The sequence below is a fragment of the Vanessa tameamea genome, chromosome 8 (assembly GCF_037043105.1).
Source record: "Vanessa tameamea isolate UH-Manoa-2023 chromosome 8, ilVanTame1 primary haplotype, whole genome shotgun sequence".
Classification (NCBI taxonomy): domain Eukaryota; kingdom Metazoa; phylum Arthropoda; class Insecta; order Lepidoptera; family Nymphalidae; genus Vanessa; species Vanessa tameamea.
Genome location: NC_087316.1, coordinates 8,985,559 through 9,012,035, shown reverse-complemented (window position 1 = coordinate 9,012,035; position 26,477 = coordinate 8,985,559). Strand labels below are relative to the sequence as shown.

Below are 26,477 nucleotides of genomic sequence, written 5' to 3'. Positions count from 1 at the left end.
TGAGTAGACGTATAGTCAGATCAGATCAAGGAACAATAAAACTCCCATAAAATGTTGTAGATGTAGTATACAAAAAGCAGGCGTTATCTAAAGGCGTAAATGTTTAATGGCTAAAGCCACTTGGAGCGCTTATGCACCTCACGATCTGATTTTAAACTGATGACTTAAGCCGTTACGGATATAGCTACTTGAGGTCGTGAACTGCTGAGCACTTAAAAGAAATACTATAAAGCATTCCGGAACAGACAAATACAAATATATGTTTAAAACTAATTGCTCATTAAAATGACTCAACTTTTTAATCTGTTTTCGTAATCTAAGAACTATAACCTCATCGAGTATTGATCATAAAACTGTAAAATGAAGTTATGCGAGTTTATTTTTGAGGCGTCTCATGTCGATACGTAATTTTAGTAGCAAGGATTTTTTTATTATAACATCGATTTTTCTTAAACATTTTTTATTTACAATTGAGATTTATTTATTCATGAAATAATTACTTGAATTTTGTAATGGTAATTAATTAATTTGTAACCACTTTTTATTGTTTTGGGTAAATTTAAATTAGCGCGCTTTTTGCCACAATAATGGCATTGTTATGTGGGACCTTTGAATTTAGACACTGTTTGGATTATAAAATTAAAAAAATATATATTTTTATTCAATAGGGAAAGGTATTACGGAAAATAAGAAATGAAAGAAAAAGGTCGGCATACGATGGTAAAATTTTATCTTTAATATAGAGAGAACATAATGATTGTGTGTTGTTATGCATCAAAACATCTGTTTCTTATTTAAAACTCTGAACCTTTTCCATGAATAGGCTGTCTTTGTGTGAATGTTTTCATATTTTTCTTACTTAAAATGAAATTAATCGAGAGGCCTTTGCGGACATCAATACAACCCCAGGCCATTGTTAGGAATGATTACAATAATGTTTTTTAAGGCAAATGTTAATTTTTATTACAGAAACGCCCATTCACTACGCACTTTGAAGTATTTGTTTTTTCAAGGAAAAGTCTTTTACAACGCCATTAACACTTTATTTTTTTTGTATTTTAATAGACGCTATTTTATCGTTTAAAGAAATTCTTTTGTTTTTATTTCTTTAGTGAATTTGTAATAAATTTGGAAATCATAAAAAAATTTAAAGAGCATTCTTCATCAGAACGAAGTCGGTTTAGCAGTCATGTGTTCCCAAGACACGCAATTAAGGCGAATATACGAGTAGTTAATAGGCGCAAATAATAGACTTGGTGATTGATCAGTAATAGCTTAGCAGCAGTTGTAGTGTTCTGATTGACGGTTTTAATTTTCCTTTAGCTTTAGTAGGGTTCAGACTAGGCGCCGGGCTCTGTCGCTGGTAGACAGGCAACGGTCACATCCTCGGGGCTTTTATACTTCAGTTTGTTTGGCTGTTAATTTTTGCTCCGTTGTAATCATAATTATATCAAATGCTAAGTTTTGAAGTGATAACTTCTTATAGGAGCGTAAACCGCCTCGTTACGTGACGCGTTACGGCGCCAGTCTGTCTGGTTTCCCTTTCTCTTACGTATGCTGCAGCGGTAGGCAGGCAATAATGATTTGTGACTAAGAATAAAATATATTTTATTATTAAATAACCTTTCCTTACCAATTATCAAAAAATTATCATATTCATAATAAATAAAATTTAAGTAACAACATAAGCTTTTCCCAAGTTAAATAATTTCAGTATTAAATAGTGGAACTTAGGTTAGTGTAAGTTATCACTTTTGTCGGGCGAAAAGCACACTTATTATTCAGAATTAAGTATATTTGAAGTATATTTATCTTCTTAAATAGGCTCGTTGATCGGCTTCTAATCTATCTATTATCATTTAAGTTCATAAATATATTATTAATTTAGTATATAAGTAATAGATTTAACTTTTTATATCAGATCGAAATAGAATTGTTCGATCACAATGTTAAAGAGAATTAAAAAAAATAAATTAAAAATTCCTATTTTTTTAGATGTGTGTAAGCTAGTCGACCAGGGGACACAATACAAAAATTCGTGAAAATTCGTACAATACTTTTTTATTTCACGCTACGAAAAGGATTTTTACAAAACATTTTATTTTTTTGCATAAAGTTTGTTCGCCATAACATTGGCAGAAATAGACGTACCTATGATTCGATTATTTTAAAACGAAATATTTCGTTTCTTATTTTTTTTTTTTATATATATAGAAACATAATCGAAATATTTCGAGGTCGTAAAGTCATTTGCACGTGACGTAGTGTCGTACATATTACCACCGAAAACCGGTAATACATCTGTCAAACGAACATCACGGTAATGAAAACAAAAACGGTAAACGGTAAAATTAACGCCTCCACTCGTCACCGATATAACAATAACGTCCAACCATAGCCCGCGTTTAATTTACAAAACGATTATCATGAATGTATGACTATGTTCTCATTCTACTGTCAATAAATCCACTAACCAGTAGCTTGCCAAGGCCTGTTTTGCACCCAGGGATAATAATTTGAAATGTTAATCACGTATGTAAATTTCGCTGGTCCTAAACGATTGGCCACCTACCTCGCAAATTACTTTTGTGAAACATCCTTTAAGTGTCTATTATATTCGTGACGACAGCAACTCAGCACTCAAAGGAGTTTTAGATTTTAGAAAATCGACTTTGCAAACGAACTTAGTTTGTAACTCAAGTGTTTTAAAGACCATGTTTGATTGACGCTTAAGCGGTGTTTCGGTCGTTATTCGTTTGATGCTAGTCAATTATAACCTTCTATTCGATTTGATGCCCGTTTGGTCCCTAGGGCTGTACGCTGCTCACTTTGGCCAGCAAAGTTTAAATTAATTCTCGATTGATACATCACATCTCGCCAATGCTGTGATTTTTAAATACCCTCAGGGCCTATTTCATAACGTTCTACGTCAAATATACTAATCAGAACTTTGTTCGAAATTTGAAATAGGAAATGTATTCATGGTTTGCAAATATTTCCTTTATAATTTATCGAATGGCAAACCGTGTTGATTAGTCATTTATTTAGATTCATATATTTATTTACCATTCTAGATTATTAAGCGATGTACTGTGTATATTTATACAAATCAGTGTAATATTTATAAAGGTATTTGTCATGGCATTTGCATATTATATTTGCATACAATTTCATTTTTTTCCATAATTATTTTGGTTTATACACAGTACGTCCAATGTTTGATTAACTCAATTGAACCTCGAGTGAGTTATAAAATAAAGTTAAGCTTAATTGAGCGTTTCTCACTAAAGCTTTATTTCAGTGGAAAAATTCAGGTGTATTAAAAGAGAGAGTTACATTTTTATCCCGAACCCTACACGCGACAGCGCCGCGGTAAAACTATGTGTTTTTTATGTAAATTTCATTTACTCGCTTGATATTCGCGAGCGACTCAGTAAATTCGCAGCGAATCGCGTGTGACATTTAATTGACAAGTTAGTAAAAAGTGTAAATGTAGCGATATTGACGCCAAAATATTTCAATGTCCATGTTTTGATGTGGTATTTCATGCAAAAATCATTTGCTGCATTACAATAATTGCATTTCTTCCACTTACCGTACATCACGTATAAAATGCAATCGCTGTGATTGAATAAAATATTTAATTAAAATCGGTTTATCAAAATGTTTAGTTGCTGTTTATAAATTAATACACTGCGGTTACTGAATCTATATTTTATGAAATAAAACTGAAACGAAATCATTTGTTTCAAAGTTCAATTTCCCGTTCAAAGTTTGTGTCGGATGAATTCTTATTATGCATTTATAAAGCAGCAGAGGTCATGATAATTACGAGTTCCGAGCGTGCTCATCCCGAGCACCTGTTGCCTGCAATGACTTTAACTAAAATTTAGTACCATACGTGTTCAGGCCCGCCTTACGCGACACTTGTGTGTAATTTTAGTCGGTTAACCAATATTACAGCAACACAAACTAACTTAACGACTCTATGACATGGCAAAATAATTATAAAGTATTCAAAAAGTTCATACTGTCGAATATGACATTCCACTTTCAATTTGACTCCTTTGTTAAAACTATTTCCATTACTACTGTAATATGATCCTTCGCAATATGCAATTTCACAAGGTATCATACTGACATCTTTGTAAAGGACTACTTCAAAATTGAATATGCATCGACCGATGTTATTAACTAAAAATAGACACGTGCCTCGCAGTCGCAGTCGACGTATACATATCGTAAGACTTGTATTGCCTTGTTGGATTGTTAGTAAAGGATATTTATTTGATATTGCTTTTGCTGTTTTAAGTGTATTTATAGCACTAGAAATGATATATTTTCAATAAGTTAGACATTCAGTTAAAGAAAGTTTTTAGTAAGCAACTAGTAGCGTCGTAAATCTTTTAGAAGTTCACCGTTCTTTCCTAGTTTAGTGTCAAGTGAGCGTAGATGGATCTATATTACGCCGCCGACGAATTTGTCTCAGGACGAGGTGCACTGCGTTAACCCTGTTACACTTTACGGTGTTCTGCTTATGAAATTGCAACGGCGGTGGAATAGTCGACAATAAAAGTTTCAGTAGATTGTTACATTGGAGCCAACTAAATGAAAGATAAAGGATTTCATCCAGGCGTTTTCATGTTGCCTTTATGTCGATTTTATGTTGCATGAGCAAAATACAGCTGTAATTTCCAATACGGGAAAATGTATATTACGCGGAATCCTTAGAAGCTGACAATGCAGGGATTTCTTAAGAGAGCCTCGGGCTAGGTGAGGGTAGGCGCGAGTCGAGTTTGTAACATAAAAATTCCGTCATCGCTACCGAGCTAGACAGATTACTTTCTTGTTAAGAGGATAAAAACAGAGTTCATTTTCATCAAATAACTTTATCTGTTCTTTTATTTTATATTAAATAAATTTTCATTCATTTTAAAATTAAAATCAAATCTATGTTTATTTTTTTTTTTAGTTTTGAATCTTGTTTGTTTTCAATGCAATACTCGGTTCAGTCAAAAAAACGATTCAAATTTGAAAATAAAAGGAAATTGCGCAAAAGGTACTGTTCTTGCGTGGAACAGCTCCTGTAATTATTTCGCTTAAAAGAATAACACTCCAGAGTTATTACAGAGCTGACATAAAAAATACTGAAAGAGAAACTATTATTCGCAGTTGCGGTCCGAATTATATAAGCGAGCCACCGGTGCGCAGAACAATTCACTTTATATTCCAAATTGTGCAAAAGTAATCAGTCGATTTATTCCTCTCAGCTCTGGAATGATCTCTCGGTTGTGGCGGCAAACACGCAATTTGTCGTGAGCGTTAAATCGACCGCAAACAAAACGGGCAACGGACTCACGCCACGCCATCATTCACCTGTGGTCGTCCATGGTAATGAGATGGACCTACTGTTCAACATATTAGACTGATTGCAATTGTACCGTAGGCACCGCATCGCCACCCGATTGAAGCGTCATGTAATGTTGCAATGGAATGCCAATTTAAAAGGGGTTCGATTAATTCATAACCGCAATGACAGCGGTACCCGCATTAATGCGTGTTAAATAATTCGACAAAGCAACATACAGTTGTAATACAATTTAATCTATGTTTATTCTAAATTCAAAAATGCAAATATGCTTATGGAACAGAATAATTTGAAATAAGAGCGAAATTTGAATAGATACACATCTAATTACGAACATAACGATAGAAATAATCAATTAATTTGTATATGTAATTGGTTTTATGTATTTAATGTATATCTAATACGTATCTGTAACTCAGTCTGTGTTTAGCAGAAACGCAGTTGGGTACTATTGCTTAGATGCGGTCAGCGCAGTAATGAGATGGGCCTGTATTCACTCGCATTTCATTGTCCAAACAACAAAACACAACATTTCTCGAGATAAACTACGACCATCAAAACAAAAAATATATATATAGATACGTAAGCATTTTTATATATCAAAATTATCTTGATCGCCACAGAGTATTTTTCGGAGAATACTGATTTGTGGGAAACTTAATTACCTATATGAAAACTAAAAGTTTTTACTTTTTTTAAAGTCCACTAAACAAAATAATAAATAATATAGGACGATTATATGTGTTTTTTTATAGTCGTCACATAATATCAAGAGAATCAATTAACTGTATAAGTGTTGTATGTGTGTGTATGTGTGTGGGTGTTTTCGTTGCTTGTATGTATTAATTTTGTTTGTATTGGAAAAGAGGAAATACCAACGCTAGCTTTATAAAGCCTACTCACTGTCGGTTACAGCCACCGCGCTATCAGCGGGGTTTCAATACAATCTTAATATGCTTATTTATTAATTATATTCTACATTTATTGAAGGCATTTACTAAAGGGTAATATTAGATAAGAAACTTCATGACAAGTTAATTTGTTAGCATCAAGAAAATTATTTAGTAAGCTAATCTAGGGAGCTTGGCCTGATGCAAACCCGTCTTGGTAGATACCACCCAGTTAATACATTCTACCGCCAAACAGCAATACTTAGTATTGTTCTGTTCTGGCGTTCTTTCCAACGGTTGGAGTCACATTGGTGATAAGAAGAATGTTTAATATTTTTACCAATTTCTATGAGCAGTGGTAACCACTTAGAATCAGGTGGTCCATTTGTCATTCCGCCTACCAACTTGACTTAAAAAATATAGTTTAAGATGATACTGAAATTTAATTTAAAATACGTAAAAATAATGTTCAGTTTTATCGAATGTAAATTTTGATAACATTTAAATAACGAAAAATTTACATACACTTTAATTGTGTAAATGAAGTTATATTTTTGCAGTTACCGAAATTTTAAACGTACATTTTCTATAATTTTTCTGTTCCGAATAAATTAAATCTGTCAAAAAAAGGAAGTCTGGACAATGTTCGCGCTTCTCCACAGTTCATACGAGAATTATGAAGTTATTCAAAATTTCCAATAGATTATAACAAAATCCAATAAGGATGACAATATCCTTATCCCTTGTAAGGACAATGCTTTTGACAGTAAATTATTGGAGCTATAAATAAAAGTAATTGTTCCAAGTAGCCGGAGATTTTTCCATAATTTTATTATGAAAAAGTTAAGGGCATCGTTAGAAGTAATATTCGATTTCGACGTACAACTTTAACGATAACCCACAGGGGAAAGTTATCGCAGGACTGATTCCGCTCAGGAATGACATAAAAGGATTTTCGCAACGTTGAATTTATACTAAATTAACGGATAACGCTCTTAAGGCGCTAAGTTTTACCGAGAATAATTAACTTAGCCTTAGCAATTAAGATTGTTAATAAATGGGTATGTAGTAAGATGCTTTGAGATAATAATGTTAGGAATCCTTTAATATAAACCAAACAAGCGCGTAATTTAATTCGAGGTGTAATTTTTAAAGGATTCATGTTAAATTTTTAATCGAGCATAGATCATCTTGAGATTTATGTGCAGCTGATTTATTTTTCTATTTGACTTTAATATTGATAATTGCATTTTAAAATTAAAAAAGACTTTTGTAATAAACTCTTACCCTTTTAAAGCGGAGAGGATCGCTTTGGCTAATATTAGGATTATTACGAGCTGTTATAAAATAAATCTGATGGTCTTGTAATTTTAAAGATTTAACTTAACTGTTAAATACGCCATTTATATGAGATTGTCATTGCAAAGACAGTGATCGATAGTTGCTTTTAAAAACGTTCAAGAACTATTTCCCAGACAATACCTTTCAGTATGTAAAATTCTTATATCGAGTCCATTAAAAAGCATAAGCATTCTTTTCACGATGATATATTGCCTCTAAAGTAAAATTATTGTTAATCAACGAAGTTATTATCGGGTGCACGCCTGAACCATGTAAGTAATAACAATGAAAGAAGTCGTTAAACAGCACAAAGCTAACGCGAACCATTGCCTCCATAATTACAACACCATGGACTTATTTGTTGGGCGAGTGCTCCGTTTATTGTTCGGAAACCTGACAATGTAAAGGCTGCACTCAATATTCCCCGGTCTAAGAATGGATGACTTTTCAATTGTTGCCACTCTATTTACCGAGTAAGGAGGTCGTGAATGGATTTCTACTATGTCATTTCCAGCACTCACTATTTTTTAACCATCCCTTTTTCGTGGCTAAGTCCCGTAGGAAGTGATTTGAAGAAACACACTCTTAATGTACATTGTGAAAGCGCTGGCTTCTTAATGCCTCATTGACGTTCAATTTGTGGTTCGATTTATTGCCATCCGTTCTACAAGAGGCATTGTTGTGAGAGAATAGAATATTGACGATATCAGCTTAAACTCAATGTAATTCTATTTAGTTGGACCCACGCACACACAACACAACACACACACACACACAATGATGGAAGTTCTTCAAGGGATATCGGAGGCTTGAATTTTTCCTTCTTGAATTTTGTATTTATAGTTACACTCACTCATTGTATATTCTAATGCCAAACAGCAATACTCGGAACTGTTTGAAGGGTGAGTGAGCTAATGTCATAACAGGCACAAGGGACATAGCATTTTAGTTGCCAAGTTTGGGGGCAGAATAGTAAAATAAGGAATTGTGAACATTTCTTATAGCGTCGATGTCTACTGACGGTGATAACCATTTACCATCAGGTGACAAAATTGCCAGTTCACCTACCTTTTCATAAAACGAAATAAGCTTACATAAACTTGAACGAGGATATGGCTTAAACAATGATGTAATATTTGAGATTATCTTTGGCTTAAACACGTTAATTGAATAAACTGACTAACTACTCATTTTAATGAACTTTTTTTTTATATAATTGTTAATATTTTGTGCTTAGTATGAATGAACACATCGCGAGGTAACCTGTGTGTGTAAAAACATCTGCCAGATGTGAATCCATTAACCCGCATTAGCGATGCGGTGGAAAAACCCCAAATCTTCTCGTCAAGAGGAGATAAGGCTTTTTCCCAGCTGTGAGTTATATACAGAATGTTTCTTTAATTCTTATATTCGTTATATAATAATTTTATATATTGAAGTATTTAATTAAAGCTCCAAATCATAAAATAATTACCAAAATGATTTTTCTAATATTATTTAACGACGTAACTTTTTAAAAATGTCAATATAAATTCCTTATATGCACACTCAATACTACGAGCACATTATCAAGATTTCAACATTCCTCTAGTCTAAGGGTTTACAAACTCGGTTCCGTACACGAAGCCCAGAGGTAATACTCATATACAAGCGGGCATTTTCGTAGGAGATAGTAAAGGAAAATAGGGACGTGTTAAAACGCTTTTCTGTATTTTCTATACCACTTCTCGCCGCTGCCTCCGGGGACTTGAATCTCCTACTAACGTGCAAATAGACTTATTGCAAAAGTGATATACGTCTTGTTGGTAGCCGTTATTTAAATTAAAGCAAGTTTTTTTTTTAAATGATATAAAGAAACTATACTAATAGTTTCTTTTTTCTCCAAGTGATTTTACTTTTATATTGTAGGTAGTCTAATCTCAAGGCAAAACTACGCAGGATATGTTCTAGTGAACTTGTTTGTGCGCAAACAAAATGGGGTGGAGAATCCAACACGACCAGAAAGAGTTCAGGCTTGCAGGAGTGCAGGCATGGAAGTTTCCAGACTTCCCATTTCCAGACTCTGGGCTACCGACCCCTGAACCTTGTGATAGATGGATAGCCTTATGTCTAGCTACTAGACCAACGAAGTAGTCAACATAAGTCTAAGTGTATTAAAACATTATTAAGATATCATTTGGATGTATTTACATACATTGTAAGTAATTATGATTATAAATTGATAAAGTCAGTCCATTAAAAAAAAGGTATATATTAATTGAGTTGTGTTTTAATACGCGATGAGTTTTCAGTACGAAATCAGCGAATGGCCTGCATTGTGCTATTAATTTGAGCTTATCGTGTCCGTTAAAAATGACAACTTTAGTATCTCATCAAATTATTTTGAATATTCCGGCTATTATTAAAGTATTACGGGTTTTTTTATGACGTGTTTTTTTTTTTTTTAATAATTTAAATACATTAATAAAATTCGTTTGAAAACAAATAAGTGTTAACTTTTTAACGATGTAATAAATAGTTTATCGTTCACTTTTTATATTAACAAAATTTTACGTTGATGCGATGCAACGACATAAAATTTAACATTGTAGATAATGACAAAATTAATATTATAATGAACATTGTTTTTTTACAAAAATACCGTGTATTATGTATTTTTAAATTATAATTTCGAGTATTTAATCATTGAAATAAATTATTTAGATAAAATTTGAAGGAAATAATATGTATTTTGATTACAATATTTGATGCATCAATCAGAAACCATTCAATTGTCTACCACGGATACGAATAGCTTCAATACGAAAGCTTGTCAGGTTTCGTCAAAATTCTTAATATATTTTGCGATGCTTTACTGTAACTATATAAGAAATCATATTCAATTAAAGTAAATAACGACAAAATGAAATATCAATATATACTTTATACAAGTATATTCTAAAATAACATTGTGTATCATTTTAATTGATTAAATTAATTATATGGCTATAACAAGTTTGAATTTAGGTTCTATCGAGAGTAACCGGAAAACATCACACTTTTGTTTAAGCAATTATCGATTAAATTCATGTATATTTAAGTTGTTAATTAAGGCGAAATTTCATTTATGTTTTATGTACGTTAAAAACAATACTGATTACCGTGTAGTCCCGTGAGTTTTGGATTCTAGTTTATCTTATATGCATCACGCTGTACGGTGTACAGTGTATGTTGTAAGTTGCAACCACCGCGTCCCCTGGGTAACCCGCTTGAACGGAACTGGATATCGTATCGATGCAAGTAACTTTATACTCTTAGTTCCGTTATAGAAGCGTAATCGTGACATTTCATTGCCTGTGACTATAGTACTGAATGTTTTTGATTTTGTTTTACAGTGGCGATTGTTTTGTAGAATTATTTTTAGAAAAATATATACTTTTTTTTCCTGTTCTAAGTTTTATATAAAAGGTCCGTTGATTGTTGTACATATGTACAACTATCAACGGATGATTAATTAAACATAACATATTATTTTATGTATAATTATTTGGCATTACGAAAAACTAACCGTAGTATTATTTTATAAAAAATCGTATTTAATTAAAAAATATTTATATATAATTACAATATTAAAACTTAAACTTTATAGAAGTTAACGCAGCGTACTCAAACCTAATATTGTTATATAAACTAAATTAATAGTAAAACGTAATATTAACAAGGGCTGGTTCCCCACAAGATGCATCTAAGCCCGTACTCTCAACATTCCCGTAGGAGACTGCCACGTGCTGCCACTTAGCACTCGGCGAACACATTTAGAATTTTATAAAATCCTTACAACAAAGCTTATTACAAAAGAATAAAGATCAAATTCCTTTGCTCCGGAAATGGAGAGATAACATCGCCCGAGTCTCTCTGGAAGCTTTAGAGTATAAAAATTGCCTCGACATGTACAAAAATAGCGAATTGAAGTGTTTTGTAGATTGAATCGTATTTTAAAATTTTAGGTCGCTTTAAAAGTTTAAAATTGTTTTCCTTCGGACATATAAATGTTTAATTGTACATAAAGTGATATAATTGCATAGTTTATCCGATTATCCGATCGAAAATAATTTACCGTAACCTATTTTGTACGATACTAAGTATATATATTATAATAGTTCGACAAAATTTCATATCAAGATGAATGTGTGTATCGAATATTTTATGGGAACGTTGAAAACGATCGTTGTTCATGAATCACGCTATGGGCGTCTTTACACATCACGAAAACAAAATGTGATATAGCTAAAACTGTTATGCAGCAAAAATTTACACGGTTGTAGGCACGCACGTGAAATGCGTCCCCGTAGTGTGCGTGACCACTAAAGGAAAAATAGACGGATCCACCCCACAGAGATTGGTTCCGCCAGTTTTTTCTTTAATATTTATGAACTGTCTCACGTGTCGGTTTACCTTTGTGTAATGGCATTTGCTTCGAGCTCGGTTAGCAGTTATAGTGAAACCAATGAGAAAAACGAAGGAAAACCTTCTTTGGTTTCCTAATATTTTTGACTTCGTTAGAGGCAGTATTCTTTTTTAATTATTACTTAACCTCTGAGGTGCTTAAATTAATGATTGCCAAAAAACAGGACTTTGATCAACAAAGCGCAGAGATTATATTAATTGTCTAGTTTATTTGAAATAAAAACGGAGCCGTTCACGCCTGCCTTGTAAAAGAGTTATTATAATAATAAAGTACGTTGCGTTTACAGGTATTCAAAATTTTGAATGTAAAATAAATATTAAAAGCAAAACAATGGAAAACTTTGCAAGGGGACATCGTTAATTATTTTTTTCAACAGGGAAAGGTCGTAAATAAAAGTAAAGGGTGCTATTAAACGCATTATTCGCGCATATTTAATGTACTGGAAAGGCTAAAAGGTTTTTTATTTTTCAACAGCTTTATATAAAAAATCGCCATTTAAACCTCCATTCAATCCAGCGTTTATAGCATACGTATTATCTGATCGCAATTGCCTAACAAAGACATTAGACACTTAAACCGAAAAAAAAAAAAAAATACTACGTAAGTCATTATCAAAACCAAATAAACGATGAATATCTGCAGTGAATTCAAATTAATGATAAAACGAGAAGTTTTTCATAAGTCAGATAATTTTTTTAGTAATTATCGTGAAATATTCAAAAGTTCAATGACATCATACAGATAATACCGACGAAAGGAAAATATGAACCAGCTAAATAGGGCACAATAACGTTCTGCGCCTACATGATTTGATTTTCGGAATTAATAATTCAAATGGGCAGAAGTCGTCTTGGGGTCACGAAGGCAGGGGCCGCGAAAAATAGATAATAAAATGTATTGAAATGGCTGCGGGCCGGCTTATCCGGTTGAAAGTCAATGAATATTTGATTTCAATTTTTTTTTCCCGACGTCGCCGTAAAGTATTCAAGCCATACCTAATTTGATTTTCGCCATTCCGGCAGTTCGCCGGGGCAGTTTGCATTCATATTCAGACAGAATATGCGTTTGGGTTGCCTCTATCCCGACTCTGATACAAATAAACAGGGGATATTTTTACATTACTCGCAAGGATAACCCGACCCAACTGATTACGTTCAGGGGATAATAACCCGAATTGCTATCAGAGACTAGCGTTGGATCTTTTTTATTAAGCGGTCGTGAGATAATGTGTTATAGAATGTAAATATTCACTAAATAAATAATTTTTCACTTAAACCAATTTCTTAAACGATGCCAATCTAAATTTTACAACATGTTTTTTTTACAACATACATATTTATCTGGTCAACGTTGCTTATAGCTATTAATATTGCAAGATATTTGGTTAACATATCCCTACAACGATAATGCCTCACCTCAATATGAGAACTGAGAAATTATTTCGCTTATGCCAGTAATTACGCTGGTTCAAGCCGGAACATAGAAATACAAAGTATAGCACTTTGCGGTAAAAAGAAATAATGACTGGGTGATACCTACCCAGAAGAACTTGCATAAAGCCTAACCAGCTAGTAAATTCAGTTTTTTTTTTTTATAATTGATACCAAATATTTATAGTTTAAAATTAATAATTTACAACCTTTATATAAATAGTGGCAATTTCAAAGATCATCATTGTACAACTACACTAGATACAAACAAAATAAGGCTTAATACAGGTCGCTGAAGTAATATCAGACAGCGATAATAAGTAGATTCAAGTTATCAGAAGAAAATATCATAGATTTGTATATTAAAACAAGTAGAAGTTGTTTAAATAGTGCGACATGATATTTTATATCTTTGTTTTGTCTTATTACAAAGTGTGGGATCTCAAATACAGTCCAAATGACACGCAAAGGGCGTGAAACCGAAACGGGAACAAGACATTTCATCTCTTACTGAGATCATAACAATGAAGGTTTTGCCTTGTCTTATAATGAAGTAGGATTCGTTTTTGCGAACTTGCATAAATGACGTCGCAACGATATCTCACTGAGCTTGAATATTTAGGTCAACCTGTTTTTGTGTAATGGGGATTACAAAAGTAAATTTAACATTATATTTGCTGTAACTGCTAGGGAACCTTCGTTGCCGACAAAAGATGGCCGACCTTGATACGAATTCGTGGATTTTAATTAAATCTTACGACTTGTACGCATAATGAAAGCAACTGATTCTACAATATACAAGTCGCTGATTGTTGTCGTTACGCACAATTTGTTTGTTAATAGTTACAAGAAATTTTGTTGAAATGTAAAGTAAAGATTCTTAAGTTTTCAACAAATTATTACATGGAAATGTATAAACTTTGATATAGAATTATTGTGTCTTGATTCGACGTGTTCGTTCCTGAGAAAATCTAACATGATTCGAAATTAAATCCAATTTTTCTCTATATTTCGCATTCAGTACCGTAAGAAATCTTTACAAAGAAACCATATATTTTATTCGGGCGTCGATTTGTTATTTATTAGTCGGGAATAGTCGTAACACGAGGGAGAGAATACAATATCGAAAACGGTGAACCTATTTAGTGACGACTCTGCCTACAAACTACGTTTCGCTTCGCTACACTGGAGCTGTGCCTCCACCACTTTTACTTGAACTTCGATAACTTTTATATATCATTGGTAACTGTTGATAGAAAGGATCGTGGAAAGGGCTAGACGTGCCTTCATATAGTGGATAAAATTCATTGAGCGATGGCGCCCGTATTTATCCGTTGCTAGTTAACCAACATCGAATGTGGCAGAGACGACCAGTGAAATGAGGCGGATCGTGCACAAAATGATATTGTTGTTTCCTCATGTGACATGCAAACGTGGGGTTTTTCGTGTTTATAAGGAAAACAGGGTGACAAAATGCTCTACGTACACGTTCCTACCAAGGAGCTTAGAGCTGTAATGTGCCCCGTATGTCATAGCACGCGTTATTATTTAAATTTTATTCAAGACAATATTATATTTGAATTTTTAGGTATTGCCTATTGTAATGTTGTACTCTATATCAAAAGTAAGTCGTGAATAAATTAAAGTTTCACTTACCTCTGTGCCTATTAGTTTGTTTGTCGAACATTAACATGGCGTCCTCGATCTGCAACAAAAAGACATAAAGTAAAGTTCAAATCCTTAAAACATTACGCGAGGAAAAATAGCGAAAAACAAGGGCGTCGTGCGCGATTTGAGCCCCGCCCTAGCAATAAAACACTCCAGCGCTGTAATAACGAATAAGCACCGGTACAGAGTAAACCACACGCTGCAAATAAACTTTGATAAGCGGGGGCGAGCAGGTAATAACGTATTCATAGAGAAATAAATGGAAAGTCGACGGTTAGGACACGAACAATACACGCAAGTAGAGATGCGCTGTCAACGCCTGGCCTCTCGAATGCCACAGCCAAATTCGCCTCATTGTTACGTTTTTAAATCTCCCTGTACGCTTACAAAACCGCGATACATTCTTTATTGTGCAAAATTGCAATCTAATATTCATAACGCAGCGGTATATCTGACATATATCCAAATGTTAAGCCACAATTATAAAGATCTAATTAAACTTTCAGTGATACGTGACAGGGGAGTACCCAGCGGATGTTCGAATGTATTTCGTTCAAATTGTATGTTTATAAAAAGTGGGTAAGTTTAGTATGACAGAAGGGCTCGAGGGTTTTGTCTGGCGTCGGAGTCGCCAGCGTCGGTCGATCCCCAGGGTGCCATTACGCAGGAGCCTCGGAACAACGCACTCCCGATGATCGATGTCGAATACCCGTAACAGGTGACCTCTTGCTGAATTATTCTTACCCGTAGAAACGTTTGTTTAGAGGTGATTTGTTTAACCGGGAATTGCAATGCCTTTGTTTGGTCACAAGCGAAGCTGACAACCTTTTTTATGGTGAATAAAAAATTTGTTATTATAGCATTTAGTACAGTATAATTTTTTTTCATAAAAAAACATTGTTTGGGGAGCAATCCAGTTACAAGTTTCCATGTTTACAATAACCAAAATAATACAAGAATATTTTGTTCAATATATGGTCCTATGTTGTTCAAATTTTTGTTATGTTAATAAACTTCTTAATGATATTTTATAAAATTTGAAATAATATTTAAGTTGAATTTATATTTGTTATCAATAAAGAAGACATTTTGATGATTAAACTTCGATAATTTGAAAACAATTTGGCTGATTAAACATAAAATTAATTTATTTAGATGTGGGTATTTCAATCACTTGTAGATCTTACTTTGATAATCACTTTCTGAAATTAACGCGGCCATTTCGAATATCAATAATTAAGGTTAAGAGACTAATATTTTATGAAAACAGCAATTTAATTAAAATTTTAAACATTTAAAAAATACAGTTTAAATTTCTCGCTATATAAAATATATTTATTAGGTGATTAAATATTAAAGAGTTACAAACAGGCAAATGTTATAAAGAGATTATTTTCGGATTTGGTTTTTATTCTCTATTCTATTAACTACTCTATTTATTGAGAATTATTCACTTGCCATCTCTGTTGTCAATTTTGAATTTAATTCAATTTATCCAGTCAGATTAATTTAAATTAAATTTATCATTTTTGTTTAGTGAAGTAACGTTTGATCCCATAATGCTATTTATAAACTTATCTATCTCAAGGCCAGACTTATGTGACGCCGTATTTATGTGAGGTTGAGTGGGATAGCTGGTACGTAGTCGTGTATACAAATAAAGAAATATTTTTGTTACGTTATTACAGAGTGGGACTTGGCATTGACCGGGCGGCCGTCCCTTGAGAGATGTTACGATACCGAACTTTGTACCGGTGATCAATAGATTCCCGCGGGCGTCATTAGGTGCTACTGGTTTTGAATCTGAGTTATTTTATTTAGACATACTGTAAATAACATTAAAATTTATTAAATATATATTACTAGAAATTAAAAACACGTAAAATAATTTAAATCATATTTTATATTATTGTTAAATCTTTTTATTATTGAATATCAAATATAATGTATGTATTAACGAAGTTGAAATAATATATATTTTTTAAACATTATATTTTTTTCAAACTAGTTAGCAAATTCGATTCTTCTCGGAACTGACGTTGCAAGGGCGACCTATACTGTGTTTGAACTTATATATTAACATTATTTAATCTTTTATATATTCTAATTTACTCACTTACAAGACAACGTAATATTATGTAGCAACTGATATGCTGGTTATTAAACGGTACGTATAAAATAAATAAACAAACAATAGCCTACTCCGGAAATAACACAATTTTAGTTTTTGCCGGTCATCTATTTCGAATGTTTTGGATAGTTTCGTGTCCTAAAAATAACAATTTTTATCGCATACTTTGTCTAAATATATTGCGGTATTAATCCTTAATAAAAGAGAAATATTACTTTGTTATTCTCTAATTTAAAATATTTTAAAATAAGATTACGTTTATTGTGGATTCACACGAACAACTTCGCGGGTGTTGTATTTTAACAAACGCACATTATTTTTATTTCAACTTAAGTACTTTGCAAGTTTATATTTAATCTAAGCTTTTGTTTAGTGTCGCGTCTACATTTGGTTTGGTTTATAGCGAAGTTATGAACGTCGTATGTAAGTTAAAGTGGACCGCGGTTTATTATTTGTAGCTTCTCATGTCGGAGATATAATACGACATAGAATGGATGGTCCCTCAATGGTAGTGAAAAGCTAAGTTTGAAGCGACAGGAGTCACGTATCCTCAAGTGCTCCGTAACAAGTGGATCCCTAATATGAACATTTATGAACACGTCGCGGCTAGCCCAGTCTAATTCGCCTTTTAATATTCGGGCAATGTGTGGCGTCCTCGTGTGGAATTCTCTAGAACTTTGCTAATTCCACTCTTGCTGAAATATTTTTCATAGCCGCCCGGATGAGTGAGCGAAATTGGAGACAATGTATGGTGTATACGCTCGGAATTTTTATGACTTAGCCCGGCCATCGTGGAATAGAACGAGTTTTACTTATTGTTTACAACATCATAATTTGTGTTGTCTTTTGTTTAAGTTGAATAAAATGTCGTACAGCTTTATAAGATATTTTTATAACATAAAATAATGAAATGGTTATAGCATCACCGCAATGAAGTAAATTTATATTAATATATGTATTGTAATTAATGTACAGTGTACACGTTACTTTAAGGGTGGTATCAATGAACTCGGACTTGTAACAATTCCCTCTAATGTTTCTCATTCGTACTAAACTGTACCTCTATTATTAGGTATTTTATTTAAGGGGGAGACACCCGCCGTGTCCCCAGAGATACCTGTCGCATTAATTTGCGACATAGGCACGTTTAAGAGTATTTCTAAGCCTTAATTTTTTTCTCCTTTGTCGCTTACGAGATTTACTACGCTCCTACAGTTTTTAGACATTCTGATATCTTTGTTTTGGATGTTTTTTAAATTATTCCTATGTTTTACAACGATATTTTCTTTTGTGTCGACTGAAATTTCTTTATTTTAATTTAATTTAAGCATGTCTAATATAATGCTAACCAGGTTTTATTTGATCCAAAAACAAGTTTAGCTTCGAGTTAAACATAAATAAAATGTCTGTTAAATTTATAAGACTACGAGAAATATATGAGACAGCATCAGACAAATCATTGTATATACCTATTCAGGAAATTATATACTAACAATAAAATGATGGTTAAATAGAGCGAGGGATAAAAATAATAAACTTCGTCTGCGGATACGATATTCTGAACTTGCAGCGGTATTACGAGGGCATACAACAATTGTTGAATTACGAGCATTACATTCGGCAGCGCGATTCATCAAAGCAGGCATGCGATATCGCTATTTGTGAACCTAGCATTTGTCAGAGCTAGTATCTGCACAATCACTACGTTTGTCGTATTGTTTGTTTGTGTGTACGTCTATACGAACACGGATGGATGCTGTGACACATTGGTTTGTAAACAGCCTGCTTGTATTTAGGTATAGCGTTGATACAGTGTGTCACCGCTCCCTGGAGCCTAATAAAACGTATTTGATGCATATCGAAATTAGGTCGACATCGATTCAATCTTATTAGGTTTGAGTCGCATTAACCTTTACGTTTATGACGTCGAGAATCGCTAGTACGATATTTAGTCTAAAGTTTCATCGTATATTTTTAGCTTATATTTGAAGTTCCAACTATACTGTGTCGAAATTTAATTGTCACTTATTCACTTGGTGGTAAGGCTTTGTGCAAGCCTATCTGGGTAGGTACCACTCACTAATCATATATTCTTTCAAACAGTAATACTTTGTATTGTTGTGTTCCGGTTTGCCGCGAGCCTAGATGGCCTAGTGGTTAGAACGCGTGCATCTTAACCGATGATTTCGGGTTCAAACCCAGGCAGGCACCACTGAATTTTCATGTGCTTAATTTGTGTTTATAATTCATCTCGTGCTCGGCGGTGAAGGAAAACATCGTGAGGAAACCTGCATGTGTCTAATTTCAACGATATTCTGCCACATGTGTATTCCACCAACCCGCATTGGAGCAGCAATCGTGGTGGAATATGCTCCATACCTTCTCCTCAACGGGAGAGGAGGCCTTAGCCCAGCAGTGGGAAATTTACAGGCTGATTATGTATGTATTATTATGTTCCGGTTTGAAGGGTAAGACACCCAGTGTAAATACAATCACAAGAAAAATATCTTGGTTCCCAAGATTGGAGGCGCATTAGTGGTATAAGGAATGATCGATGCTACTTAAAGTATCTCTATGGGCAATGGTGGTCGCTTAACATCATTTGCCAGCCAGATTCGTTTCATAACGTACTTGCCTGTACTACTATATTCATCTTGAGTCTTTAATGTTTATTGTTACCCAAGATTTACGCCTATGCCAAGGTTTTGCCAGGTCAGTAGAATTTACGTTTACTATATAAGTATGATTAGATTCATTTGAGAATATATATTCTAGTACTAGTATATACTAGTCGTGAGATAATGGTTTCGAAAGTTTTGATACATGAGAAACAAAGCGTCAAATGATTACAATCACTCATCCTGCCAAATTAGAACTGTCGGTTGTTTCTAGGAATTCTCTAACAATGCGATTGTTTTCTCACTTTGGTCGCTTTTGCGGTTACTTTGGCAGTTTGGAAACAGTCCATTCGTAATGGTCAGCTTTCGTCCGTCAAATACCAACAATTTCAGGAACAATGCGTCTACGAGTTTAACAGTCTTGAATATATTGATTTAGAGTTGTAAAAGTAACTACTAAGTTAGAGTTGAAGTCGTTTAGGTTTCTAATATTTTGTATTGTATTTTATGTGTATGTTTGAGAAGAACAATAGGAAGGTCTATTGATATTGTCAGGTTAATGCATTTTCTTTTATCGTAAAAGCATCATTCGTCATGTTTCATAATTTCTTCCGACACAAGAAGATTTTCTTATATTTTCCTTACTGGCACGGATAGCAATTATAAATGAAACCGCTTTGAGCTCGTTATAATTAATCCAGATTAATTGTGTCTCTTTGTTTTTGTTCTTGAAAGTATAGTTTACAAAAAAATATATAAAGAATAATAAAAATTTTATTCGAAATTTATTTTGAATTAGAAATATAATGAAATAAGAATAGATCGAAAACATTTTTTTAGATCCGATAAATTATTGATAGAATAATTGTTAAATCTTAGGTTAAGTGATAATTAAAAAACGAATTATGCAAGTTAGAGAAGGACAGGTATAAATTGCGCTTGAAATAAATTTATCGATGTATTCTGTTAAATACTGAATAATCCATGAAAGACCCTGCAAAAAACTTCCTTGCACTGTTTCAGTCATGTTTGTCAGAACGAATTTTAAGCCCTTTGACGTAGGTATACGAAATCAGACGAGGGATAGTTCTTGCGAACCCGCAACGATAAACCTTTAGAAAAGCAGTTCACAAATAGGTTTAGTGGTCGAGTTGGCAAGTTTTTAATTGAATAACTTCGGATTTACGATACAAAACATTATTTTTTATATTTTCAATCCGCTGAACTCTATAGAGGCATGTTTATTGAAATATAAAGTGACATTTTTATTATTATTATTCTGGAGAGAACGGGGTTGCTCAAGTTTCTTCATTGTTTAAAATTCTGTTATTCTCATGTTATAGCGACGGAATCAACAGGTTGCGTTACGCTATGCTAAGAGTTGAGTTAAGAAAATACCAATTTCCTTCTTGCTAAGACACTAGAAATTTGTCGACAATACATTTTTTATTTTACATTCACAAAATGATACAATTATTCTAGAGTTGTTTTAAAGATAACTGATTTATACTTTATCTCAAGGAAAGCGTACCAAGTTTAGCTCTTACAGAAATAATGAAAACGAGTAAATAAAAGGCAAGCTTTGATTTGAGGGATACGCATGGACACACAACATTATACACCCAAATTAAATTACGACCTTACTTTCGGCAAATCAGTTGAAAGTGAGAGAAAACTCAATAAAAACGAATCAGAATAAGCAGGCTTCGGGAAATGGTAGAAAGAAAAAGTTTTAATTTGTTTAAATATTTCCGCGGGAGGAAGTTCTCAGCGGCTCCTCGAGTTTTGTGCCGGCATTAAGTCGCCCGCGGCAGCCTAATGGGACAAGCCACCTGGTCTTAAAGGCGACATAACAATTAACTCGAAGAAGAAAATATTAGTTGAGCTAATAGAGCCACTCGGATACACTCCGCCCTCTGCCCTCCATAAATAACACCCCTTCCCGAGGACAGACTGTACAATTTTGTCGTATTTACGTAATGATTCTCCAAGGAGGGAACTCTCGGGAAAGGATAGCAGCATTTTATCCTTCTGTTTTTATAGGCGAATTGATTGGGAACCGGAATAATATCGGAATAGGATTAGTTTTCTTTGCAAGTTCGTGAGAAGCGTGACCTCGTTCAATCTTACGAAGTTATAAATATAATATTATGCTATATTATACCGGTAATATAAACCGTATCAACAACTGAATTATAACGACCGAATCATTAAATAAACATTCCATTTAAAGGCAGCGTTAAGAATATAAAAATGTATTTCAAGTATAATCTATATTTAAAAGCAAAGTTAAAGAAAAATAATTTCATTACGTATTCAATAAAATATTAATATAAAATTTAAATAATCTTTTTAAAGTACAGAACAGGATGCTATAGAAAAATATATTCAAGCCATTCGTGTATACAGTTCAAATCTTATCAACGATTACGAATGTCTCGAACCGTGAAGGATCGATGAATAAAATATGAAAGAAGTTTAGGAAAAGCCGAAAACGTTTTACGTATTTGAATAATCACTTTAACAAACAAAACTCGGAATCCGCTTCATTACTTATTAACCTGTACTTTAGTACGACACAAAGTGAAATCTTTGGGGAAGAAAATGATCTTCACGGGCTGTAATAGATTTGGGATTCAATAATTAGGTGGAAATGTCTAAAATATTTACTGAATAAGCTTTATAATTGATGTGCGGTAATATGAATTTTGAATCACAGATACGTTTTAATTATGATAATAAATAGACTGTCTATCATATTTTACACTTAAGTGAGCTACGCTTGAAATAAACAATCGATCATGTTCATACGCGTCATAATTATACATATGTCATTGGGAAGTTGTGGTGTAATGTTATATTAAAAATAATATCTGGTTGTCAAAGCAGCGTTTAATTTGATAAGTTGCCGCCATCACGTGACCCGCATAAACTTATCACTGAAGTAAGCCCATCACTTTTAATGATTAGGGCATTTTCAAACTTTACACCACTTAAAACTTGGGACCTGCCCTGAACTGTGGCCCGATGTTAATTACCAACTTTTTAAAAACTGCAATTCATAATAGACAGCGCGGGTGAAAGATGAATGATGTGTTGGGTTTTTCATTACACTTTTTCGCCGAAAGTTTCGTTGAAAATGGACGAACAAAAACAACTTGAATTTGACAGCTGGCTTGTATAAAACATGCAAAGGGGTTCGGCCTTCCATGGATATTGTATTCCTCTGTGCGGCAATGAAAGAGACGAATCATCTAGATTGCCTATTCATTTATTTATTTTGCTTCTCTTTATACTTATCTATTTCATTTCTGCCTTAAAACGACATTTATCTAATTAACATTACACAAAGGAACTTTTTTAAATTTCATTCATTCAATTTTCTTACAGCGGTACTAATTATTTCAGTGTTCATAATTAATTTAACAAAAGTCATAAGTTTAATTCTTACTAGCTTGTACTCAAGTTTGTACACACTGCGATATATTCAATTAATAAAATGTTAACTTTAACACTTTATCAGAGTCGAGCTACGGGGAGGAAACTCGACAGGTAATACCTCTTTTCTTTTATCTTTAAACAATCACAAGATTGATGCGTGTTTTCAATACGATGAAACCCAGTATAGACCGGTCATTAATAAAGCGAACGGAAATCGAATATATAGTGAAATTCACTGCAATGGTAAATTGGCTCAGGTGCTAAACGTTCCGGCCAATATGTTTTGGTATTCGATATTGAGATAAATGAAATAGCCCGTAAAATAATCCGAACCGAGCTATTTTTTTCTATTAAATACGGCAAGGAACTTAATAAGTTGAGATTTATATAACTACTTCCATACGAACTATATAGGTGAATACTTTTTAATGCATTCATTTATAACAATTTTAAAAGTATTTTATTGAGTCAAAATTATTCATTTATTACTAAGGGGAACGTCATATTAAATTATGATACATTTTCATACATTGAAATGAACGTAAACCTTCGTCTTATGGTTGCTTAGATGATATCGCAATAACACAGCATAATTACAGCAGCTAAATGAAAAAATATGTAAATTTATGTGTTATAAATTTATCAACGAATAAAATTAATTACAGTAATAATACAGATGTTTGTATAAGCCGATCTGCATAATACGATTATGTTCGTATGGAAATGTAGGAGACGTAAAGAAGGTCCTAGATGTCAATTCAATAACGCTCTTCAAGGTTAAGCAATCAGACCAAGACCTTAACAAAAGACGCTTGTAACAATGTTACAAGTTCAAACCAACCCTTTCATTGAAATTATTCAGTCATCATCTGATTTCGTGAATTATGCGACTGACGCGCTCCGTCTTAGGCACTTATCATGAATAGAGTTGACATCCATTGTGATATTTTATTATTATTCTATGAAATGCAACGGGCCGCAAGATATTGTTAAATCCTTACAATGGAGACTCTGTCTTCGTTGGGTCGAGAGCGGAAAACTTGAACAAGATTCTCAGTTCCAAAAGTGACAAAGAATCTATACACATTATACATAATAAATTCGTTTGTGTTACTTTACTTCCGAGTTATCCGGATGGGACGTAAACATCCCGTGTAGCGAATTCGTTAACGAAATTGTTTTCATAATTATTATACTTTCATATATCATATAAAGTTTTATGTATCTATGAAATTATATATCGTCTGATAGTCACGTTATTGAATATCTAGCGTAATGAGAAAGCGATATTTGCTGGTAGAAGGTATATTTATTATTTTGAAGTGAGCGTTGCATCTTGCAAGTGCGGTCGCCGGCGCGTGCCTGCATGCCGCCGCCGCTACTTCACTTCCAATCTGCATATAAATCGAGTATCCATAATGACATCGCTATCGCAAGCATCCCGAAATTCGTTCAAAATCCGATAAGCCCTGCCGGTGAAAGCCCTAATCCAGAAGTTCGGATGACCCCGATAGTAGATAGACCTACCGTATTCTATTATGTAAATTATCAGGCACATGAAAGTTTTAGACGGCCACTGCGGCCACTAAGTTTGTGGGCAAAAGTTATGATATTGATCTACGTTATCTTTTGAAGGATCGCAGGTACTTAGCTGCATAGAATATCTTTAGTTTATTAAGTTTTGACAGGTTTCCAAATTAATTCGTTTAAGGATCAGGATCCGTTGTTGGCAATATATATACGATACCCAAAACTGTTGATGGAAATGAAAAGGCTCCGTGAACGCTGCCAACGTATGGTCTTTGGAAATGACAGGCGTGAATGATCCACTTATTAAACATGACTGCGTTTGGACTGTGAATGATTATCATGCTATGGTTAGGGTTATATAAGGATATTTTTGATAATGATAAGGAATTTTAAATATCTAATAAGTGATAAAATAAAATTTCACTGTAACACATGTCGCTGAAGCATCAAATCCACAAGAATTATAGTTTTTTCATGACAAAACTATACATACTGCTAATTATTACTTTTTTAATTCTGTATATCCTATTTTTTTCTCGTACTATATTGAGTTATGGACTTAATTTTTCAATAACAAAGTCTTGAAATAAAGGAAAAAGTTTTTGCAACTTTCGAAATTATTTTTCTATTGATAAGAATAAGACAGTGTACGGTAGTACCAAGTCGGTGGAGAGCAAGTTTTTCATCGACATTTTTCTAAGGAAACTTTTTAAACGGGATGACGTTAAAAGTATAAAACATTTTAAGTGCTCATGCGATTGGAAGCACGTTACTAAAGGTATGTGAGATATTGATCGTAGATATAGTTTCAATTTTCCAACGTATAAATGTTTCTTTTAATATTTTAGCAGAAGTATAAAAATACAAACATTCTCTTACATTTAATAAAACTGTATGTTGAGAATAATGAAGGTAAATATTTTATTCAGAGCACTCGAATCGTAGGCGTGGTAGCATATTATTGATAACACAATGCCTCCGACTGTATAGTGTAGCGCTGCCTTCCAAAACTGCGTAATTTTCATAAGGCACGGGCCTTGCCCTGACCCAGTTGCTTCTAATCCATCGCTTACCTATAAGGTTTTATTGGCAATGGCCCATTACGACCTACATTATCAACATCATCATCCGATTTTACTATTTCCAGTCACGTAATCTCCAACGACGAATATAAACCATACGCCCAGCATAGTTCCAGCTAAAAATAAGGGACTCGATTCAATTTGTAGGAACGACAAAGCGAGATCGAAATATATTTTCGTAAAACTTTTTCAATAACACGTCATGGCATTTTATATAATGAGACTTTTTATAAAAAAAAAAAAAACTTTATTCTGACACATTGAAGGAATCAACTTCTAAGACAAATATGAATACCGAAATGAATTATACGGAAAGCTCCTTCTGCGTGACGTATGAGCGATTGCGTCGCTTCGCGTCGACCTCTGATTTTAACCATTCGTTTGTGCCGCGCAAAACTTGCCTCGAGGTTACATTAAGCCGATTGCTGGCGTCAATCAAAACCCGCCTTTTTGCGCGATACCGTAATATACGCACAAAACCAACCAGACATTTTAGTTAATGTTTTTATTATGAGGATTTGTCATCCATAA

The 26,477-nt window shown here is 33.5% G+C and overlaps 1 protein-coding gene across 9 annotated transcripts in view; it reads right to left on the bottom strand.

Annotated features, from left to right (window-relative positions):
- The window catches only part of Rbp6 (RNA-binding protein 6), a 475,370-nt gene that overhangs the window by 86,231 nt on the left and 362,662 nt on the right, over positions 1-26,477 (bottom strand). For all 9 annotated transcript variants that reach the window (XM_064215506.1, XM_026639024.2, XM_026639026.2 and 6 more), the window contains one exon: positions 15,133-15,181. In XM_064215506.1, the coding sequence (XP_064071576.1) occupies positions 15,133-15,181 (49 nt within the window). The remainder of the gene's footprint in view (positions 1-15,132; positions 15,182-26,477) is intronic.